The 19,662-nt window shown below is 42.2% G+C and overlaps 1 protein-coding gene across 1 annotated transcript in view; it reads right to left on the reverse strand.

The window, feature by feature from the left end:
- Positions 1 to 19,662, reverse strand: part of LOC306849926 (voltage-dependent calcium channel subunit alpha-2/delta-3-like) — a gene marked incomplete at both ends in the record, with an annotated part of 224,934 nt that overhangs the window by 144,702 nt on the left and 60,570 nt on the right. The window contains 2 exons of the mRNA XM_079385309.1: positions 2,408 to 2,539; positions 5,681 to 5,843. Of these exons, the coding sequence (XP_079241435.1) occupies positions 2,408 to 2,539; positions 5,681 to 5,843 (295 nt within the window). The remainder of the gene's footprint in view (positions 1 to 2,407; positions 2,540 to 5,680; positions 5,844 to 19,662) is intronic.

The raw sequence follows: 19,662 nt of genomic DNA on the forward strand, positions 1-19,662 counted from the left end.
ATATTACAAGACAATGCAATAAAAAGGCGAAGAAAAAAAAGCATGCAATACATTTGCACATTGGATTTTTCCAGATGCATAGGACTTGATTGGACAAAACAAACATTCTTGAATGGTCTGGTCTAAAGCAGTAGTCCTCTACACCATTCAAAGGTCTTCCTGCATTTCACAAAGTGGCTACTACAGAGCTCACTGTACAGTATTAGATGACAAATACGAAGAAATGCCAGCGGTAAGACAGTGTTTGGGAATTTCACTTTGGCAGGCATAATTTCATGGTCGACTAATTGAATATGTGCACTGTGGAATGAAGAACCTCTATCTTCACTTACATAAGTGAAAAATGTACTCGTATGATTAAAAACATCTTAATAAAGTTCCTTACATTTACATGTAACTGTGTTTAGAGGAGCGGATGTGTTTCTGCAGAACATTCTACCTCTGGCCTGTTAACATTTATCTAACCAATGTTGTCTAAAAAGTGTATCTAATACAACATTAAAGGACGTTTACCAAAAAAAAAGACAAGTTGCTGTTATCTTATTCAACATCAAGCCATCCAAGATTTTTAGGTGACTTTTTTTCTTCAGTAGAACAGTAAAGAAGATTTTTAGCCTAAACTGTGATTCTTGGTGATTCATAGAATGCAATTCAGTGGCTGCCCGTTTTGGAGAATAAAAAAGGGCGCATTTAGCAAAAACACAAAGTTAATACCTCTGGCTCCTGGCAATATATAAAAGTCTTATGAAACTGAACAATCTGTCTGTGCAAGACACTGATTATTATTTACAACATTATTACCCATAATCCATAGCCTCAGGCAAACGGTCTGCAGTTCCGTCTTGTACCAAAAAACTGACAAGCTTCTGATACAGCCATGCATGAACTGAACACTTGAACAAAGGGGCGAAAAAAGGTTTTTCATGCTTTATGTAAAAAGATGAGTTAAGAATAAATTTATTCACTTTATATGATTTAGTAATGTAAAACATCCATTTCACATCATTATTGAGGGCTTTACATAAACTTGTTAGGACTCTGGTTTGATCTTTCCCTCCTTTGTTTTTGTTTTCCTTCTACATGTAGCGGCCATTCTCAGGTGATCGTGCTCTTCAATCAACGCAGGCGCTCTTGCCATCTTGCAGCTGTTTATTATTTCCTCCCTGATTGCTTTGCTATAATCTTCTGCATTCTTCCTTTTATTGCCAGAGTTTCTCTTTCTTAGTGCTCAATTGTCAATAGCTGCTGACTTGCATTTTAGGAATCACTAAGGTGTCACGGTGTTGCAGGAAGGAAGGCAAAGACAGGAGGTGCAGTTCATTTAATGAACAAACTTAGAACACGGCAGAAGAGCGAGGGAAAACACAACATAACATAATGGTGACCGGACAACCAAATACATAGGCTGTATCCGAAATCGCCCCCTATACCCTAGTATAGTGCACTATTTGAGGGGACAGCCATTTTAAGTGGTGTTCGAAACCATAGTGAATGCTCTCGAGTGCACTCATTCAATCCCATAATGCACCGCAAAAACAAGTGTACAACGATGTACACTCAACAGCTAGAGAATCCCCAGAATGCACTGTGAGAGTCGCGTGCCGAAGGAATTCCCGCGTCTCACCAGAAGATGGCGCCCGCAGCTGAATCATCCATTCATTGATTTTAGAAGCGCTCGTCCATGGCATAATACAGTGTAATACAACATAGGTACAAAATTAATTGTAAATTGACTATTAGGGTTTATACATAATTTATGTGACAGAGTTCAAGATAAATCCTTCAATCTTACTACTGGAGCTGCCCGTTTCAAATGATTATTAAACAGCAAGCAAACTATGCAAAAGCGGCAGTCCTTCCGGTGCACTCAGTGTCCGAATTCACTCACTCGTTTTCATTCACTCCTTCAAGTGAACTATATGAGTGGACTAATGTAGGGAATATTGAATGAGGGTATAGGGGGCGATTTCGGATACAGCCATAGACAAATGAGGGTGATTAACAGGACACACCTGAACCAGACTAATCAAAACGAGAGGGAGAAAAGAGAGGGAGTCACGGGAAGCACATGGGGAGAAAAACACAATAAAACAGAAACACAAGTCTGACACAAGAACCATGATTTCAGCCGAAGAAAAAAAGTCACCTACATCTTGTGAGTAAATTAACAGCTGATTTTCATTTTTGGGTGAACTGTCCCTTTAAGCTTAAAGAGCTGGATAACTTACAGAGTTAAGAACAAATTTAATAAAAATTTATTGTTGGATCCTCAAATAGTGCCATCTGATTGATTCAGCCTATGTCATCAAAATCTCACTCCAGACAAATAATTTGGCAGTACTTTTTAAACCCTGCCAGCCTATAAGAAATGAGAAAAAAAAAAAAAAAAAAAAAACTGAAAACTCACCTGGATACTGTCTGAAGAAACCTTTGGCGCTACCAAAGTACTGCCATATGAGAGAAGGGTCTCTTTTAAAGTTGCCCACAAACACCTTATTGAGTGCCTCTGACCAGTACACCCCATTCACTATGGCTGAGTCTGCAAAGGAAGTCTGAATGAATTAGAACATTTTTAACAATAATTATATATATATATATATATATATATATATATATATATATGTGTATGTGTATATATATATATATATATATATATATATATATATATAGAGAGAGAGAGAGAGAGAGATAGTTTTTATATATATATACAGTAAATTCACATTAAATCAGTATCAATCAGTATTCTGAAAACACAAAATCTGATTTATATTTGTATGAAATCTGGGAGCTGCTGTCCAGTCTTGAAGTATATGGTAAAAGTATCCAACACATACAGTACCAAACTTAAAATCTGGTTGGGATGCATTTAGCAGCAATTACTGCAAACAAACACGTCTGATAACTGGGGAACAGTCTTTTACAGCACTGTGGAGGAATTTTGGCCCACATTACTGCTATATTTCAGCCACACCGGAGGGTTTTCGAGCACAAACTACACATTTAAGGTCCTGCCACGGCATCTTAACTGGGTTCAAGTCAAATCTGGGTTCAAGCTTCAATTTACAGACTGAAGACCTTCTTTCTCATGCTATGTATTTTCTTTCACCTCTGGCATAGTCAGTGTGTCCTGGTCCTTGAATCTGATTGGACGAGAGGCCTTCCAAGAGTGCAGCTATTTCACCTGTATCAGCATTTGAACTATTAGGTCATGTGACCTACAGTGTGACTTGTTGCGATGCTTCACTATCATTTACAATTCATATCCTGTGGTCTCGTGAAACTGAAATTGTCCTGAAAAATCTGACCTGACAGCTCAAATTCTAAATCATTTTTAGAAGCTTACAGTTGTGAGGGTAAGGAGACCGTTTTAGAACACTAATTTGTATGTACAAGCTAAATAAAAAAAAACTTACATACTGCAGCTTTAAAGTGCAGAACAAACAGAAAAAGAGAAAAAAAGTACTCTCTCTCAAAATTATTATTCAATAGCTGAGCATTCCATTGATGAGTCCTACCCTGGAGTCCATATTTGCATATGAAAGAGGAGAGAGGGATAGTTCTTAGCAGAATCGTATTCAGTGACCAAGTGGTGCTTTATTCATAAGAAAAGGAAATAATCCTTAAGTGTAAGTAGTGCAATGCATTCTGGGTTCCACTTGGGACCCCTTATGCTTGATTTGGTATCCTCCTTCTTCTGATTACACTGTGAATATAGTTTTTATTGAGAAGTCTTCCTCAAAATGTTTGAAATGAAAACCTTTGTTTTCAATATTAACATTTTTATTATGTGAGATTTATTTGTTATATGATGGATTGTTCCAGTCTTTGATTATGGACTGGTTAAGCCACATTCAAAACCATTGTAAAGTACTCTAGAACATCATTACATCAGTATTACTGTATAAAATGTCATTTTTGTTGCTGTTTATTTTATGAATAAAATGCATTTTACAATACGTATTTTCATGAAATAATTTAAAGGTAACAAGCCCTGCAAAGTGGTGCTTTACAGTGAATTAAGAACAGCTAAGGCATGGCTTCGTGGGGCTCTTTGCTTTAGTATGTGGGACCTTATAAGAATAAATCAAATGATGTAAAACATGCAGATATCATATCTGCCATTTGATTATGACTAGTCAAAAACTAAATTTAGATCTGCTTAGAATATTTTACAGTTATAAATTTCTAGCAGTCAAGAGTTGAAGATATATCAAAATATCATTCTGACTAGTAACAATAAAATTAGAAATAGTAAAACATTTGGTAACACTTTAGAATAGGGAACACTTATTCACTATTAACTACGACTTTTCCCTCAATAAATTCCTAATTTGCTGCTTATTAATAGTTAGTAAGATAGTTGTTAAGTTTAGGTATTGGGTAGGATTAAGGATGTAGAATAAGGTCATGTAGAATAAGGCATTAACATGTGCTTAATTAGTAATAATAAATGGCTAAAACTCTAGTAATATGTGTCACAAATCCGGTTAATGAACTTCCGTTCACTCACCACCAGAGGTCACCCGCTCACCACATGGAATCTTGCACTACACTACTGTTGCACTTCACCCCGGACTACAGTTCCCATCGTCCATTGCACTGATGGCACACACACACAGCTGAATGCACTGATTACACAGCTGATTCCCATCAGACATGCTACTTAAGCCATGGACTTCCTCATTCAGATCGCCGAGTATTGCTTAGCACATATCACTCTCCTAGCGATAGCTACTTTACAGAGCTAGTATAGTTTTCCAGTCATAGTTTCTAGTCTAGTCTTGTGTTCTCCTGTTACCTGATTCTTGCCTGTGTATCTTGGATTAAACCTTTGCCTTGCTGTTTGGATTTTGTTTGCCCCTGTCTGGACTATTGTTTGAGTTTACAGATTACCCCTCTTGTCAAGCCCTCAGGATATCGTCTGCTGATCGAAGACCCACGTTTGTTCTAGGATTACTCTTTGTCTTGCCTCTTCTATTACTGTTTGTCATTTATCAACCCATGCTTGTTTCATGACCATGCCTTTTAATAAAAGCCTTGAAAATGGATCCGCACATCTCATGTCTCATTCGCATCGTAACAGTATGTATATTAATAATCAACTAGTTAAGAGACCCTAAAATAAAGTGTTACCAAACATTTATTTTTAGATCTCAAAGGAAATTTTAAGTGTTGATAATAGCATTACAGATCCTACACTGGCACTTCTCCACCAGTTTCTTGTACTTTGTGCATTCACATTCATTTGGTTCTTCAATGATTTGCATTTGCACTGAAAGAAAATGATCAAAGTCAGAAGAATGACTACAAATTTTAAATCCATTTAAAATTTTGTATCACTACAAAAATGTATTGTGGCACCAATGCTAATCTTTTGAGGTGGGGTGTATGTTTCTGGTTGACAATATTTAGTAACTTAAAATGTAATTCTTAAGATGAGTTGCAGATTTCATTCAAAATAATAATTATGACTAGTAACACTGGGGGATGCAGCTTCACATGACCACAAACAGTGAAACATCCCAGTGTTGTTGTATGAAATATCAGCAGTATTTGGAAACTGCTTGACTAATAAAATTAGGGGACTGGAACTAACTTCTAAACACATGTCTATATAAACCTAGAATATCAACATGTCATCTTACACCAATGATGCATCTAGCGTATGCAATGCTGATACCTTTGTTGTACATGTTAGTTGGAACCTGGACGACACTGAGGCTGAGGTTTACAGACAGATTGTTGAAATGTTCATTTGGCTGCAGGATGAATTCTCCACCCAGCTCCAAACTTCTACCCTCCTCATCCATCTCATTGATCAGCACTGCATTAAAGTACTCATACTGTCAGGAAAGAGAGAGAAAGATATGACAAGAGTGAGTTTTGCCTTGATCAAACTCAAAAGACACTGTGAAAACTAAAAACTAGATGCAGAAATACTACTTTTGTTTTGGCAGAGCAACTGTCCTCCCTCAGGGACAGATGGTTTAAATGTGGCCCAGCAGTGTGTTGGTTGAGGACAACTGTTAGTCCTCGCTGAGAGGTTTGAGGTTTGCTGAGAGGTTTGCGATTGTTGCTCCGTGTAGCTTCGCTTTCTGCTGAATTTTACTATCACTCTCTGTTGTTTAAAGTGATGAAATATAACTTAATTCCCTCCATATTTCTGATATTATCTATCAAACTAATCTAATTTGATTGTTCGCTTTTAATCTAAAACCGCGAGCACAACGCGTGTGCCACGCATTAGCATTCGTTAGCCTCACGTCACAGAAATCAGTTAATTCTCAGCACATAGAGACTCTTTCACCTAGATATCCCACTATAGAGACTGTGTCTGTTCCCCGAACTAGAAAATACAGAAAACATCCAAACCAAATTAAGAGTAACAATCCACTTGATGTTCAACAAATAAAAAATACTTACAATACAGAGAAACAATTTATAAAACTTGGCTTACTGAATATCAGGTCCCTTTCTACAAAAGCACTTTTTGTCTACCCCCCCCCCCCCCTCCCCAAGATTACTGCTATAAAAATGAGCCACGTCCAAAAGGTAAAGGGGGAGGTATTGCTACAAATTATAGCAATATTCTCAGTATTTTTCAGAGGGCAGGCTTTAAGTATAACTCGTTTGAAGTTATGGTGCTGCGTATAACATTATCTAGAGAAACACGTGTTAGTGATAAATTCCCTGTGATGTTTGTACTGGCTACTGTATACAGGCCACCAGGGCACCACACAGACTTTATTAAAGAATTTGCTGATTTTCTATCTGAGTTAGTACTGGCTGCAGATAAAGTCTTAATTGTTGGCGATTTTAATATCCATGTCGGTAATGAAAAAGATGCATTAGGATCAGCATTCATAGACATTCTCAACTCTATTGGGGTTAAACAACACGTTTCAGGACCTACTCATTGTCGAAATCATACTCTAGATTTAATACTGTCATATGGAATTGATGTTAGTGGTGTTGAAATTCTGCAGCAAAGCGATGATATCTCAGGTCATTATCTAGTCTTGTGTAAACTCCATATAGCTAAAACTGTAACTTCTACTCCTTGTTAGAAGTATCGTAGAACCATCACTTCTACCACAAAAGACTGGTTTTTGACCTGTTAACCTTCGCCCCCCGTTTGGGGCCTCACAGGTGAAAATAACCTACCTAAATTAAAACTGTAACAGTTCCTGACAAAGTGTGCTACACAAACAAATTAGGTATCTTTGGAAAGAAGACACTCTAGGCTTTACTATCCATCATCCAGAGTTGATAATGCTCAAAAAGATAAAAAAAAAAGTTATAGACACTGATGTGCCTTGAAAAATATTTTTCCACACTGAATGTTTTTTTTATTTCATATACAAATACATGAAATAAGTCCTGGAGCAATCCAGAAAAGTAATGGATTGAAAGCCACATGTCTCATGAGTTTATATTTCCAAATTTGAAGAAGATACCATGAAAAATGAGATTCCTGCAATATTTTTTCTGAAACTATTTATAGTCCTCCCACCCCTCTGTTTGAGGAAAAATAACCACCAAATGTATTGCAGAATTATACAAACTATTTTAGTCATTATACATATTCCTGCATAGTTTTTCAATTATAAAATAATAGACAGAATTTTAGACATCATATAAGTGATTTATTTGAGCACTAAAAAATACAAAAATAATTGAGTAATAAAAAAGGAAAGAAAGTAGAAAAAAAAAATTGTATATAATATGTATGTATATATTCTGATTGCCAGACATAAACTGATATTGGCAGACATGGTCATACAGTCAGTAATCACACGCTGATGTGCGTCCATACAGATGATAATCATACAGATGGGCCATATAATCAATAATAGCTGATCAATGAATCACAATCATAGCCGGTCGGTAAGAAACACACTGATGTACATCCATGCATATGAAAATCATGCAGATATGGCCACATTCCCCACACAATACACACACACACACATATAAAAAATGTTGAAGAAAAAAAAAAGTTTTTTTATGGAAAAAGCCGATCGCTAAGTTACAAGCTCAGCGTGGGTCACTCAGGAGAGAGCGCCAAATTCAAATAATCTATATTCCGCTTTTCTGAGACTTTTTTTCCGTAGATGGTCTCATTCTGTTTGTAAAACTGTATGCTACAACACTGTGTTGTTTTTTTACCACCAAGACGCTGTTTTTGAGCGTAATTTATTCCATAACGGACGCGAACAATAACTCTCTGAAGAAATGAAACGTAAACAAAGGAATATTCATCCTTATTACAACGTTATTGTTTCGCTGGACTAAAAGTGCTCGCTGGGATGTTGTTCTGTGGACCCTTACCTCTCTAACTAAACTGGGATTTCAGCAGTAGACGCGTTTGTGGCTCGTTATTACAATGATGATGGTATGTACTGCTTTTTTATTCTGCATGTTTTGATGTGTACTGCTTACACAAATGTAGCAAATACATTCCTTATAAGCTTTCCATCGAAAAACAGCGATCTGTCGTCGATGCTTGAGGCTTAGACCTTCAGAATGATATATAGTTTGTCAAGATTAACTTTGTCCCGTTTCATTTATTCTATTAGAAAACAATGACACATGCAAACAAAGAGCGTTCAGTGCGCCGTCGCTCTGGCAAAGGTTAACAGGTTAAGTAATCTTCCTGATTTATCTCAATTCCTCAGCATATCCAATAGCGCCGAACAACTTGATGATGTAACAGAAACCATGGACTCTCTCTTTTCTAGCACTTTAGATACAATTGCTCCTTTACGCTTAAGGACGATCAAAGAAAACAGTCTGAATCCGTGGTATAATGAGCACACTCGCACCCTAAAGAGAGCAGCCCGGAAAATGGAGCGCAGGTGGAGGAAAACAAAACTTGAGGTATTTCACATAGCTTGGCGGGAAAGTACCCTATCCTACAGAAAAGCATTAAAAACTGCTAGATCTGATTACTTTTCGTCTCTTCTAGAAGAAAACAAACATAACCCCTGGTATTTATTCAATGTAGTGGCTAAATTAACAAAAAATAAAGCATCAACAGGTGTTGGCATTCCCCAAGAGCACAGCAGTAATGACTTTATGAACTACTTTACTTCCAAGATCGATACTATCAGAGATAAAATTGTAATCATGCAGCCGTCAGCTACAGTATCGTATCAGATAGTGCACTATAGATCCCCTGAGGAACAATTCCACTCATTCTCTACTATAGGAGAGGAAGAATTGTATGCCTCGTAAAGCTTTTACAAAGGAGATCTAATAAAGGCTCAGTTATCTTCTAAACAGAAAAAGTAAACAAAAACAGTAGTGATACAGAAGATAAATATTTATTTCAAGATGTAAAAAATAAAAATAAACTGTGCAACTGTACACTTGATATAGAATGAAAAATAAACCTCTGCAATGTCATAGAAAAATAAAAATGTAAAAATTAAAAATGAACCGATAGCTCGGCAGTGGAGCTGCACGAGCCTATGGCGAGGAAGCTCGCCAGAGCCTGCCAGAATGGGCAGAGCCATCTAGCTAAAATAGCAAATTTCTCTCTAAAAGAGCAGCGGCATTGTTGCAAATGTCATTGCAGCTCATGCAGGACCGCACTGCACGCTGACGATGGCCACTCAGAGTGCTTTTCCTGTTTGGGTAAACCCCACACAGAAGCCGCTCTGACTGAGATGGAATGTTCACACTGTGTGAACATGAGTCTCATCTCTCTGAGCGCTCGGATCACTTTCTTTTCAGAGGGTGACTCCGTCCCTCGCGCCCTCCCCTTTTCTTCCTCCCAGGGACCTGTGAGGAAAAAACAGCAGGGCAGAGGGACTCAGCGCTCAGCTGCGAGCGAGCTCACGCCGGCTCAGACCCTGCATGCCTCGCTCTAGCATGCAGAAATGATTCTCCCGTCCGGGTGCCGGTGGCAGTGTGTTTGTTATAAAATCTGTTGTGAATACTGGGCCCATTCTGAAAGCGCCCACACAAACAGCCACTGTTACAGCGAGAAAAATAAAACATTTTCAAAAAGAGAGCAAATTTCCTCTTCCTCTTTGAGTGGTAGATCCCTCACACTGATCTACCACTCGAACCAATCCAACCCCTCGCCACATGGGCCAAGGCCTGGCAGGCCATCCCCGGATTGTCAGATTGGGTTTTGGGGATTATAAAAGGAGGTTACTCACTTCAGTTCGCTCGAAGACCCCCGCGATTCAGCGCCGTGGTTCCCACCTTAGTGCAAAGCAAGGACGCTCATGTCCTGCACTCCGAGGTGATGGCCTTACTGGCAAAAGGGGCCATAGAGACGATCTCGCCAGCTCAGAGCGAGTCAGGCTTCTGCTACTTCCTCGTCCCCAAAAAGGATGACGGCCTCCGACCCATCCTCAATCTCAGGCACCTGAACCGCACCCTCATGAAACGGCCATTCAGACAGATGATTCACAGATGATTCTTGAGATATGCTTTCGAGGGGGTGGCATATCAATACACGGTCCTGCCCTTCGGACTGTCCCTGGCTCATCGCACTTTTACGAAGTGCATAGATGTGGCTCTTTCCCCTCTGAGACAGATGGGAATCCGCATTCTGAATTACCTCGACGACTGGCTCATCTTAGCCCAGTCAGAGGCTGAGCTGGTATCCCACAGATCCCTCCTCCTCAGCCACTTGGGAGTGCCTAGGTCTCAGGGGCAATATAGAGCTCACTGTCTCCCAGCCAAAGAACCTCGCTCCTGGGAGCAGTTTTTGCCTCAGCCCGCATGAGTGCAGTAGTCGCGACAGAACGTGCACTGGCCATACAGCAGCTCACAGCTTCCTTCAAAGTTGGAGCTTCTCGCCCCCTCAAAGTGTTTCAAAGGATGCTAGGCCTCATGGCCTCTGCATCGCCGGCTATCAGCTGGGCCTGCTTCACATGAGACCCCTTCAGTACTGACTGAAACTGCAAGTTCCGCCCCATGCATGGCGTCATGGACGCTTTCATGTCAGGGTGAGCCAGGCCAGCTCTGGCCCCTTGGAAAGATCTCCTGTGGTTCAAGCAGGGCGTGACCATGGGCATTATTTACAGAAGGAAGGTGGTCACGACGGATGCTTCCAACACAGCTTGGGGAGCTCAGTGCGAGGGCAAACTGGCCTTCGGCTCCTGGTCGGACACAGAAGGTCGGCTACACATCAACTGCCTCGAGATGACGCCAGTATGTCGAGCCCTTCAGACCTTCTTACCAGACCTGAAGCGACACGACATGCTAGTCCGCTCAGACAGCATGACAGTGGTATCTTATATAAATCGCCAAGGCAGGCTCACCTCGAAATGCCTTTTCGAGATAAAACGCCTCTTGGAGTGGGCACATCTCAACCTGCGGTCACTGAGGGCAGCACATGTGCCTGGCGTATTGAACCAAGGAGCAGATTTGCTCTCTCGAAGCAACGTCCCCTCAGAGGAGTGGATGTTCCACCCACAGATGTTTCAGAAAATCTGGGAGATCTTTGGCAAGGAAGAGGTCGACCTCTGCACCTCAAGAGACAACTCTCTACTCAACTCTAAACTGCCTAATTTACTTTTAGTTCAGCTGGAGCTGGAGGCCGTGGAGTAGGGAAGTGGTGTGTGGCCAAGTATGGTGGCCCATACTCTGAATTTGTGCTCTGCATTTAACCCATCCAAGTGTACACACAGTAGTGAACATACACCCGGAGCAGTGGACAGCCAATGCTGCGGCGCCCGGGGAGCAGTTGGGGGTTTGGTGCCTTGCTCAAGGGTCTCATCTCAGTCGTGGTATTGAGGGTGGAGAGAGTGTTGGTTATTGACTCCCCCTACCTACAATCCCTGCCGGACCTAAGACTCGAACCCAACACCTTCGTGGGTTCGAAGGTCATGGGTTTACAAGTCCAACAAGTCCAACCCTCGATCCATTAGGCCATGACTGCCCCCCTTTTTTTCTTACCTTTTTCTTTTTGTAGGGATTTTTTGTAGTGGAGAGCGACGCTGGAAGTACACAGCGCGCTGCTAACACTCCCGCCACCTCTACTCTGTGTGTTTCTCTGCACAGGCCCTGTGCACCCAGGAAGCAATCTTCCCAAGCCTCCTTTACTCCGGCGACGGGACACCACAGACCCTGGGTGCACTAGGCGAGGACTTCACCCCCTTCGCCGCCTCCGGCCTTCGAGATCTCCACCTGGAACTGCTTTGCTCCCCTCCGTGAGATGGAACACGATGCTGTGATCATCGGAGACTCCATCGTCCAGCATGTCCGTGCTACCCTTGCTAAAGGTAAAGTGCACACTCACTGTTTCCCTGGTGCTCGTGTTCACGATGTTTCTGCGCATATACCCTCGATCCTGAAGGATGATGAGAGCACAGGAGGGTTGAATGACATCAAGCTGCGTCAGACAGAAACACTAAAGATGGAGTTCAAGAGCCTGATCAAGATGGTACGCAGCACATCGCCAGCGACGATAATCATCGTGTCATGACCGCTTGCCACATATCGACGAGGACACGAAAGGTTCAGTAGACTGTTTGCTTTAAACGAATGGTTATTGTTATGGTGTAAAGAACAGAAATTGTTCTTTGTTAATAATTGGAATCTTTTCTGGGAGCGTCTTAGGCTTTTTGTGCTGATGGCCTGCACCCCAGCGTAGTCGGAGCGTAACTTCAGGTTTTCCATATTTCAAACGCAATAAACACATCTCTCTCAATTCATCTAACTGTCATAAGCGGAAGCCCTTATGGCGGATGACGTAGGACATCAGTGTTGCGTGAATAGTGACGAGCGCGGAGAGAGGACAAAACAAAACGCCGGTCATGAATTAGAAGCACAAAATGAGGATTTGTAAATAAAAATGTTGGATGATTTCGATATAAGCCAAGAGGAGATTGGTTTTCCTTTGGTAAAGTAAGGAAACTTTGCTTCCTTTGTTCCTATAAACAAACATTGTTTTTTGCGAGACTCACACGCGCATGCGCTGCGCCGGCATCCTATGTCATCTGCCGGAAAGGCAGTCTCTCGTGACCGCGAGTACAACAGTTAGCGGATGTTTCACAAAACTATTTATATTGTTATATTGTTTATATTATTTTAAATATGGATTTAACAGGAGGCCTTTATTCATCCCCCAGAGCTGTGTGAAGCATGTTTTTTATGGATTTGTGCACTTTATTTTACGTGCTTTGGACTGTGTAACAAAAACACCCGCTGGCTGCAATGATAGAGCTTTATGATGAATATTTATAATGAATATTACCTCAATTGGATTCATCTGAAAGAAGAAAGTCATATACACCTAGGATGCCTTGAGGGTGAGTAAAACGTCAAATTTTCATTTTTGGGGGTACTAACCCTTTAATGTTGATAAAGCGTTAATTGTCGGAGACTTTAACATTCATGTTGATAATATAAATGATGCATTAGGACTTGCGTTTACAGACTTAATTAACTCTTTTGGAGTCAAGCAAAACATAAGCAGACCCACTTATCATTTTAATCACACACTAGATTTAATTATATCGCATGGAATTTATCTTAATGATATAGATATAGTACCTCAAAGTTATGATGTTACTGACCACTACCTTGTATCGTGCATGCTGCCCATTACTGATATTAACTATATGGCTCCACGTTATCGTCCGGGTAGAATTATTGTTCCAACAACCAAAAATTGATTCACAAATAAACTGCCTGGTTTATCTCAACTGCTCTCTGTACCCATAAATACACATGAACTAGACGAAATGACTAGCAATATGGGCACTATCTTCTCTAGTACATTAGAAGTGAAGTGACATTCAGCCAAGTATGGTGACCCATACTCAGAATTCGTGCTCTGCATTTAACCCATCCAACGTGCACACACACAGCAGTGAACACACACACACAGCAGTGAACACACACACACCGTGAACATACACCCGGAGCAGTGGGCAGCCATTTTATGCTGCAGCGCCCGGGGAGCAGTTGGGGGTTCGGTGCCTTGCTCAAGGGCACCTACAATCCCTGCCGGCCCGAGACTCGAACCCGCAACCTTCAGATTACAAGTCCGACTCTCTAACCATTAGGCCACGACTCCCCCTAAAGGGACGTTCTCTGCATTTAACCCATCCAGGTACACCTGGGCAGCCATCAATGCGGCGCCCGGGGAGCAGTTGAGGGGTTCGGTGCCTTGCTCAAGGGTCTCATCTCAGTCGTGGTATTGAAGGTGGAGAGAGTGTTGGTTATTCACTCCCCCCACCTACAATCCCTGCCGGACCTGAGACTCGAACCCACGACCTTCGGGTTACAAGTCCAACTCTCTATCCATTAGGCCACGACTGCCCCCTAGAAGTGTTTGCCCCCATTAAATTAAAAAAGTTTAGAGAAAAATATACTGCGCCATAGTACAACAGCAATACCCATTGTCTCAAAAAAGAAACTCGTAATCTTGAACGCAAATAGAGAAAAACTAATTAGGAAGTTTTTACAATTGCATGGAAAAACAGTATGTACAGCTATAGACAGGTTCTAAAAGCTGCCAGGGCTGAGCATATTCGCAAACTCATAGATAATAACCAAAACAAACCGAGGTTTTTATTTAGCACAGTGGCCAGGTTAACAAATAATCAGATGTCACCCGAACTAAATATTCCCTCATAGTTCAGTAGGGATGATTTTATGAATTTCTTCACTGATAAAATAGATAGCATCAGAAATACAATAACAAATGTAGAATCAACAGTGTCTAGTATTTCAGCTTCATTCATTACGCCCAAAGAAAAACTGTAGTGCTTTACAACTATAGGACAGGAAGATCTAAATAAATTTATCACTGCATCTAAACCAACAACATGTTATTAGATCATGTACGCACTAAACTACTGAAAGAGTTGTTACCTGTAGCAGAAGAACCACTTCTCAATATTATTAACTCGTCGCAATCTCTAGGTCACGTCCAAAAACCATTCAAGCTGGCAGTAATTAAGTCTCTTATTAAGAAACCACAACTACTGTAGATCCTAGTGAACTGGCAAATTACAGACCCATTTCAAATCTTCCGTTTATGTCTAAAATTTTGGGAAAAGTTGTGTCTGCTCAATTGTGCTCCTTCCTGCAAAAAAATTATTCCTATGAATAATTTCAGTTGATGATACTCAACTATGTATTTCAACAAGACCAGATGAAACTTCTAAATTATCTAAGCTAACAGAGTGTGTTAAAAATGTAAAAGACTGGATGACCAATAATTTTCTCTTATTAAATTTGTATAAAGCTTTATATTACTTATTGGACCAAAAAACAGTACACAGAATCTCGTAGATTACAATTTGCATCTAGACAGATGTACTGTTACTTCCTCTACAGTCAAAAATGTGGGTGTTATATTACAAAGCAACTTGTCTTTTGAAAATCATACTTCCCATGTTACAAAAACAGCATTCTTCCATCTTAGATACATTGCCAAGTTACGGAACATGCTACCTGTTTCTGATGCAGAAAAGCTAGTTCATGCATTCATGACCTCCAGACTGGACTATTGTATTGTGCACTGCTTGGTGGTTGTCCTGCATCTTCAATAAACAAGCTACAGATAGTCCAAAATGCACCTGCTAGAGTCCTTACTAGGTCAAGAAAATGTGATCATATTACCCCAATTTTACATTCTCTGCAATGGCAACCTATTAAATTCTTTATCAGTTACAAAATATTACTACTTACTTTTAAGGCCCTAAATAGTTTAGCGTACCTAACTAGTCTTCTATCGTGCTACAATACAACCCGCACACTAAGGTCGCAAAACTCTGGACTCTTGGTAGTTCCTAGGATAGCAAAGTCCACTAAAGGAGGTAGAGCTTTTTCACATTTGGCTCCCAAACTCTGGAATAGCCTTCCTGGTAATGTTTGGGGTTCAGACTCTCTCTCTCTGTTTAAATCTAGATTAAAGACACATCTCTTTAGCCAAGTATCCACATAATGGGTAACACTTTATAATAACTGCACACTATGAATCATTATTTAAACATTAGTCAATAGTCAATTCATCCTTTTTAAAGCATTGTTCCAACATTATTAGGCATTAGTAAGCAGTTTATAAATACAGCTATACATGTTTTGCTTTTGAGCATATCTATAATGTGGAAAAGACCACTGTTGAGCCCTTACAATCTGACTTTGCTGCAGTTGGAACAAACTGCTGGTTCGTTTAGCCAGAGGAGAACTGCCCCCCGACTGAACCTAGTTTCTCCCAAGGTTTTGTTTCTCCATTTTGTCACTGATGGACTTTTGGCTCCTTGCCGCTGTCGCCTCTGGCTTGCTTAGTTGGGGACACTTGATATGCTCATAAATCAAGAACAAAGCATTTATAGCTGCATTTATAAACTGCTTACTAATTGTTTATTAATGTAGGGACAATCCTTTATAAATGATGAATTTAATATTTACTAATGCTTAACTAATGATTCATAGTGTGCAGTTATAATAAAGTGTCACCCTTGTGGGAGTATTTATTTTTTCACTTGGGACTACAGTTGATTTTACAGCTGGTAAACAGGAACTTTTTCATTATGACGTAGCTGCTATTAACATTCCTAAAGCATCAACGGCATAACACAGCACCAACTTCCCTTGACATGCATACAACACGGTTCCCTGTGAAGGGAATGAGATGTTGCATTGTGTTGCCAACTTCAATCATGTCTGTGCATCTGCCTTCAGACAATTTGAAATTGATAACATTTTACAATGGGGTCTCTTTTAAAGTATGACTGTGTCAGTAATGTCGTATTACTGCCATAGCCAGTCAAGACATCAATACGTGCCTCAGATATCAGTCATACTAAAGTTGTTCTCATAGTATCAACACCATGACGCAGCATTTGTCACGGTTCATGAATTCACTGGTTTCTTCATGTCTCATGTATTGTTGTTCTCTGTGTGTGTGTGTGTGTGTGTGTGAGTGGGCGTGACCGCTCACTCCAGTCATCAGTGCGCCAGCTGATCTCAATTCCCGCACCAGCTGCTGCCAATCTACTCACCTATAAAGTCTCACCGCACTCCCCTCTCCTTGTCAGATCGTTGTTTGATGCCCTCCGTGTTGTTCATCGTGTGCCGTCTGCTACAGTGTTCCTGGTCCTCGTCTGTCTGGAGTCTTCATGGTTTTCGTCTCGTCTGGATGTTCACCTGCACTGGATTCACCATCACCACTTGTCACCAGCACGCTGTCCATCTAGTCCCTGCGTCACCAGCCCACCCGACAGACTTTGCTCAGTTTGTGTCCTCTGACAAATAAACATACAGTACATTCACTTGCATCTTTGCTTCCTCCTCATTTGTCGTGACAGAACGATCTGACCACGCTATGGAAGCAGCAAGCGGTTCCTCTCCCTCTCTGGAGGATTTCTTCAAGTCCAGTGTTTCTCGGATGGAGACTCAGGAGAGGAACATGAAGGACTCGGGTCGGGCTATTCAAGCTCTTGTGGCGCAGGTGTCCGAGCTCACCCAGCAATTACAACATCTGCAAGTTCCCACTGCGCCACCCACACCGCCAACTCTCCTCGTACCATCAGAGAACGTCTCCCTGTCAGAGCCCCGCCTACCCACTCCCGAGCTATGCAACGGTGAGCCGAACTTTTGCAGAGCATTTCTAACTCGCTGTTCGATGCACTTCTCTCTGCAGCCCAGGACCTTTGCCAGTGAACAGAGCAGAGTGGCATTTGTGCTCACGCTTCTGACGGGGAGAGCGGCGCTATGGGGAACAGCGGTGTGGGAGAACCAAGATCCATGCTGTGCCTCGTTCCAGACACTCTCCGCCGAGATGAAGAGAGTTTTTGACCGCGCGGTCGCGGGAAGAGAAGCGGCTCGGATCCTTGCGGATCTCAAGCAAGAAGGATCGGTGTCAGATTACTCCATGGAGTTTCGGACTTTGGCGGCAGAGTGTCAATGGAACGAGGAGGCGCAGTGGGATATGTTCCTGCATGGACTGGCTGACCATGTCCAGAGAGAGATTTATGCCTTGGATTTACCCACTACTCTCAATGGTTTGATCGAGCTGGCTATTCGGGTGGATTCCCGCATCACCCGAGTGGAACGCCGGCTGTTATCCGCTCGGGCTCCTGCAGCCACACCGGAGTTACGAGCCAGCGGCAGAGATGCGGTCAGTTCCGTTTACGATCACGAGCCCATGCAGGTCGGGCGAGCTCGGCTTTCCCGGGAGGAGAAGGAGAGGCGGAGGTCCCAGGGCCTTTGCCTTTACTGTGGCGCTGCAGGACATTTTGCTTACAACTGCCCGGTAAAAGGGGCAGGCCCGGCAGTAAATTTGAGGCTACTGTCGGGTGGGATCTCCGCTGAGAAGACCTCATCAACATCTACACTCCTCCCGGTAAGACTACGATGGTCAGCCCACACTCACGACTGTCAAGCACTACTGGACTCTGCGGCCGAGGGTAATTTCATGGACCACACATTTGCACTCAGTATTCAAGCTCCCCTTCTACCCCTCACTCAGACCATCGCAGTTCACGCTCTCAATGGCCAAGCTCTTCCCATAATTTCCTTCACCACTGGACCTGTCACACTCATTGTATCTGGCAACCACTCTGAAACCATCTCCTTCTACATTCTGGACTCCCCCCTCGCACCTATTGTTTTAGGTCACTCTTGGCTCACCAAACACAACCCAAGGATCGATTGGCAGCAGAAATCAGTATCGGAGTGGAGCAGTAAATGTTATGAGTCTTGTCTTGTGTCTGCTTGTCCGTCTGTTTCTGTTTCTACGTTTCAGGAGGAGGCAGTGGATTGGTCAAACGTGCCCACGGGGTATCATGACCTGAAGGAGGTGTTCAGTAAGTCTCGTGCTGCTTCTCTCCCTCCGCATCGTCCCTATGACTGTGCTATAGAGTTACTGCCAGGTACGTCTCCGCCTAAGGGCAAGTTATATTCACTTTCTGTTCCAGAGAGAGAGGCTATGGAGAAATATATTTCTGATTCTCTAGCAGCGGGGTTCATCCGTCCCTCCTCTTCTCCAGCGGGGACGGGGTTCTTTTTTGTGGGGAAGAAGGACGGATCCCTGCGACCTTGTATTGACTACCGGGAGCTGAACAACATCACGGTAAAGAAAACATATCCTTTGCCGCTGATGTCCTCAGCCTTCAGACAGCCAATCTTCACTAAACTGGACTTACGTAATGCTTATCATTTGGTCCGCATTAGGGGGGGGGGGGGTGAATGGAAGACTGCTTTTAACACCCCCAGGGGGCACTTTGAATACTTGGTCATGCCTTTCGGTCTGTCCAACCCCCCGGCAGTCTTCCAGGCACTCGTCAACGACGTGCTGCGAGATATGGTCGATCGATTCATATATGTTTACCTGGATGACATATTGATTTTTTCTTCTTCTCTCCAGGAGCACGTGCAGCACGTTCGACGAGTGCTTCAGAGGCTGTTAGAGAATGGGCTTTTTGTCAAGGCGGAGAAATGCGCTTTTCACGCACAGTCTGTTCCTTTCTTAGGGTACATTGTGTCATCTGAGGGAGTGCGTATGGATCCTGAGAAGGTTAAGGCTGTGGTGGATTGGCCAAGTCCAGATTCCCGTAAGGCCCTACAGAGGTTTCTGGGGTTCGCCAATTTCTACCGGCGGTTCATTCGCAATTTCAGCCAACTAGCCTCGCCTCTGACCGCCTTGACCTCCCCCGGAACCACGTTCAGGTAGTCTAGCGC

This window comes from Barbus barbus (genome assembly GCF_936440315.1).
Source record: "Barbus barbus genome assembly, chromosome: 29".
NCBI classification, from domain to species: domain Eukaryota; kingdom Metazoa; phylum Chordata; class Actinopteri; order Cypriniformes; family Cyprinidae; genus Barbus; species Barbus barbus.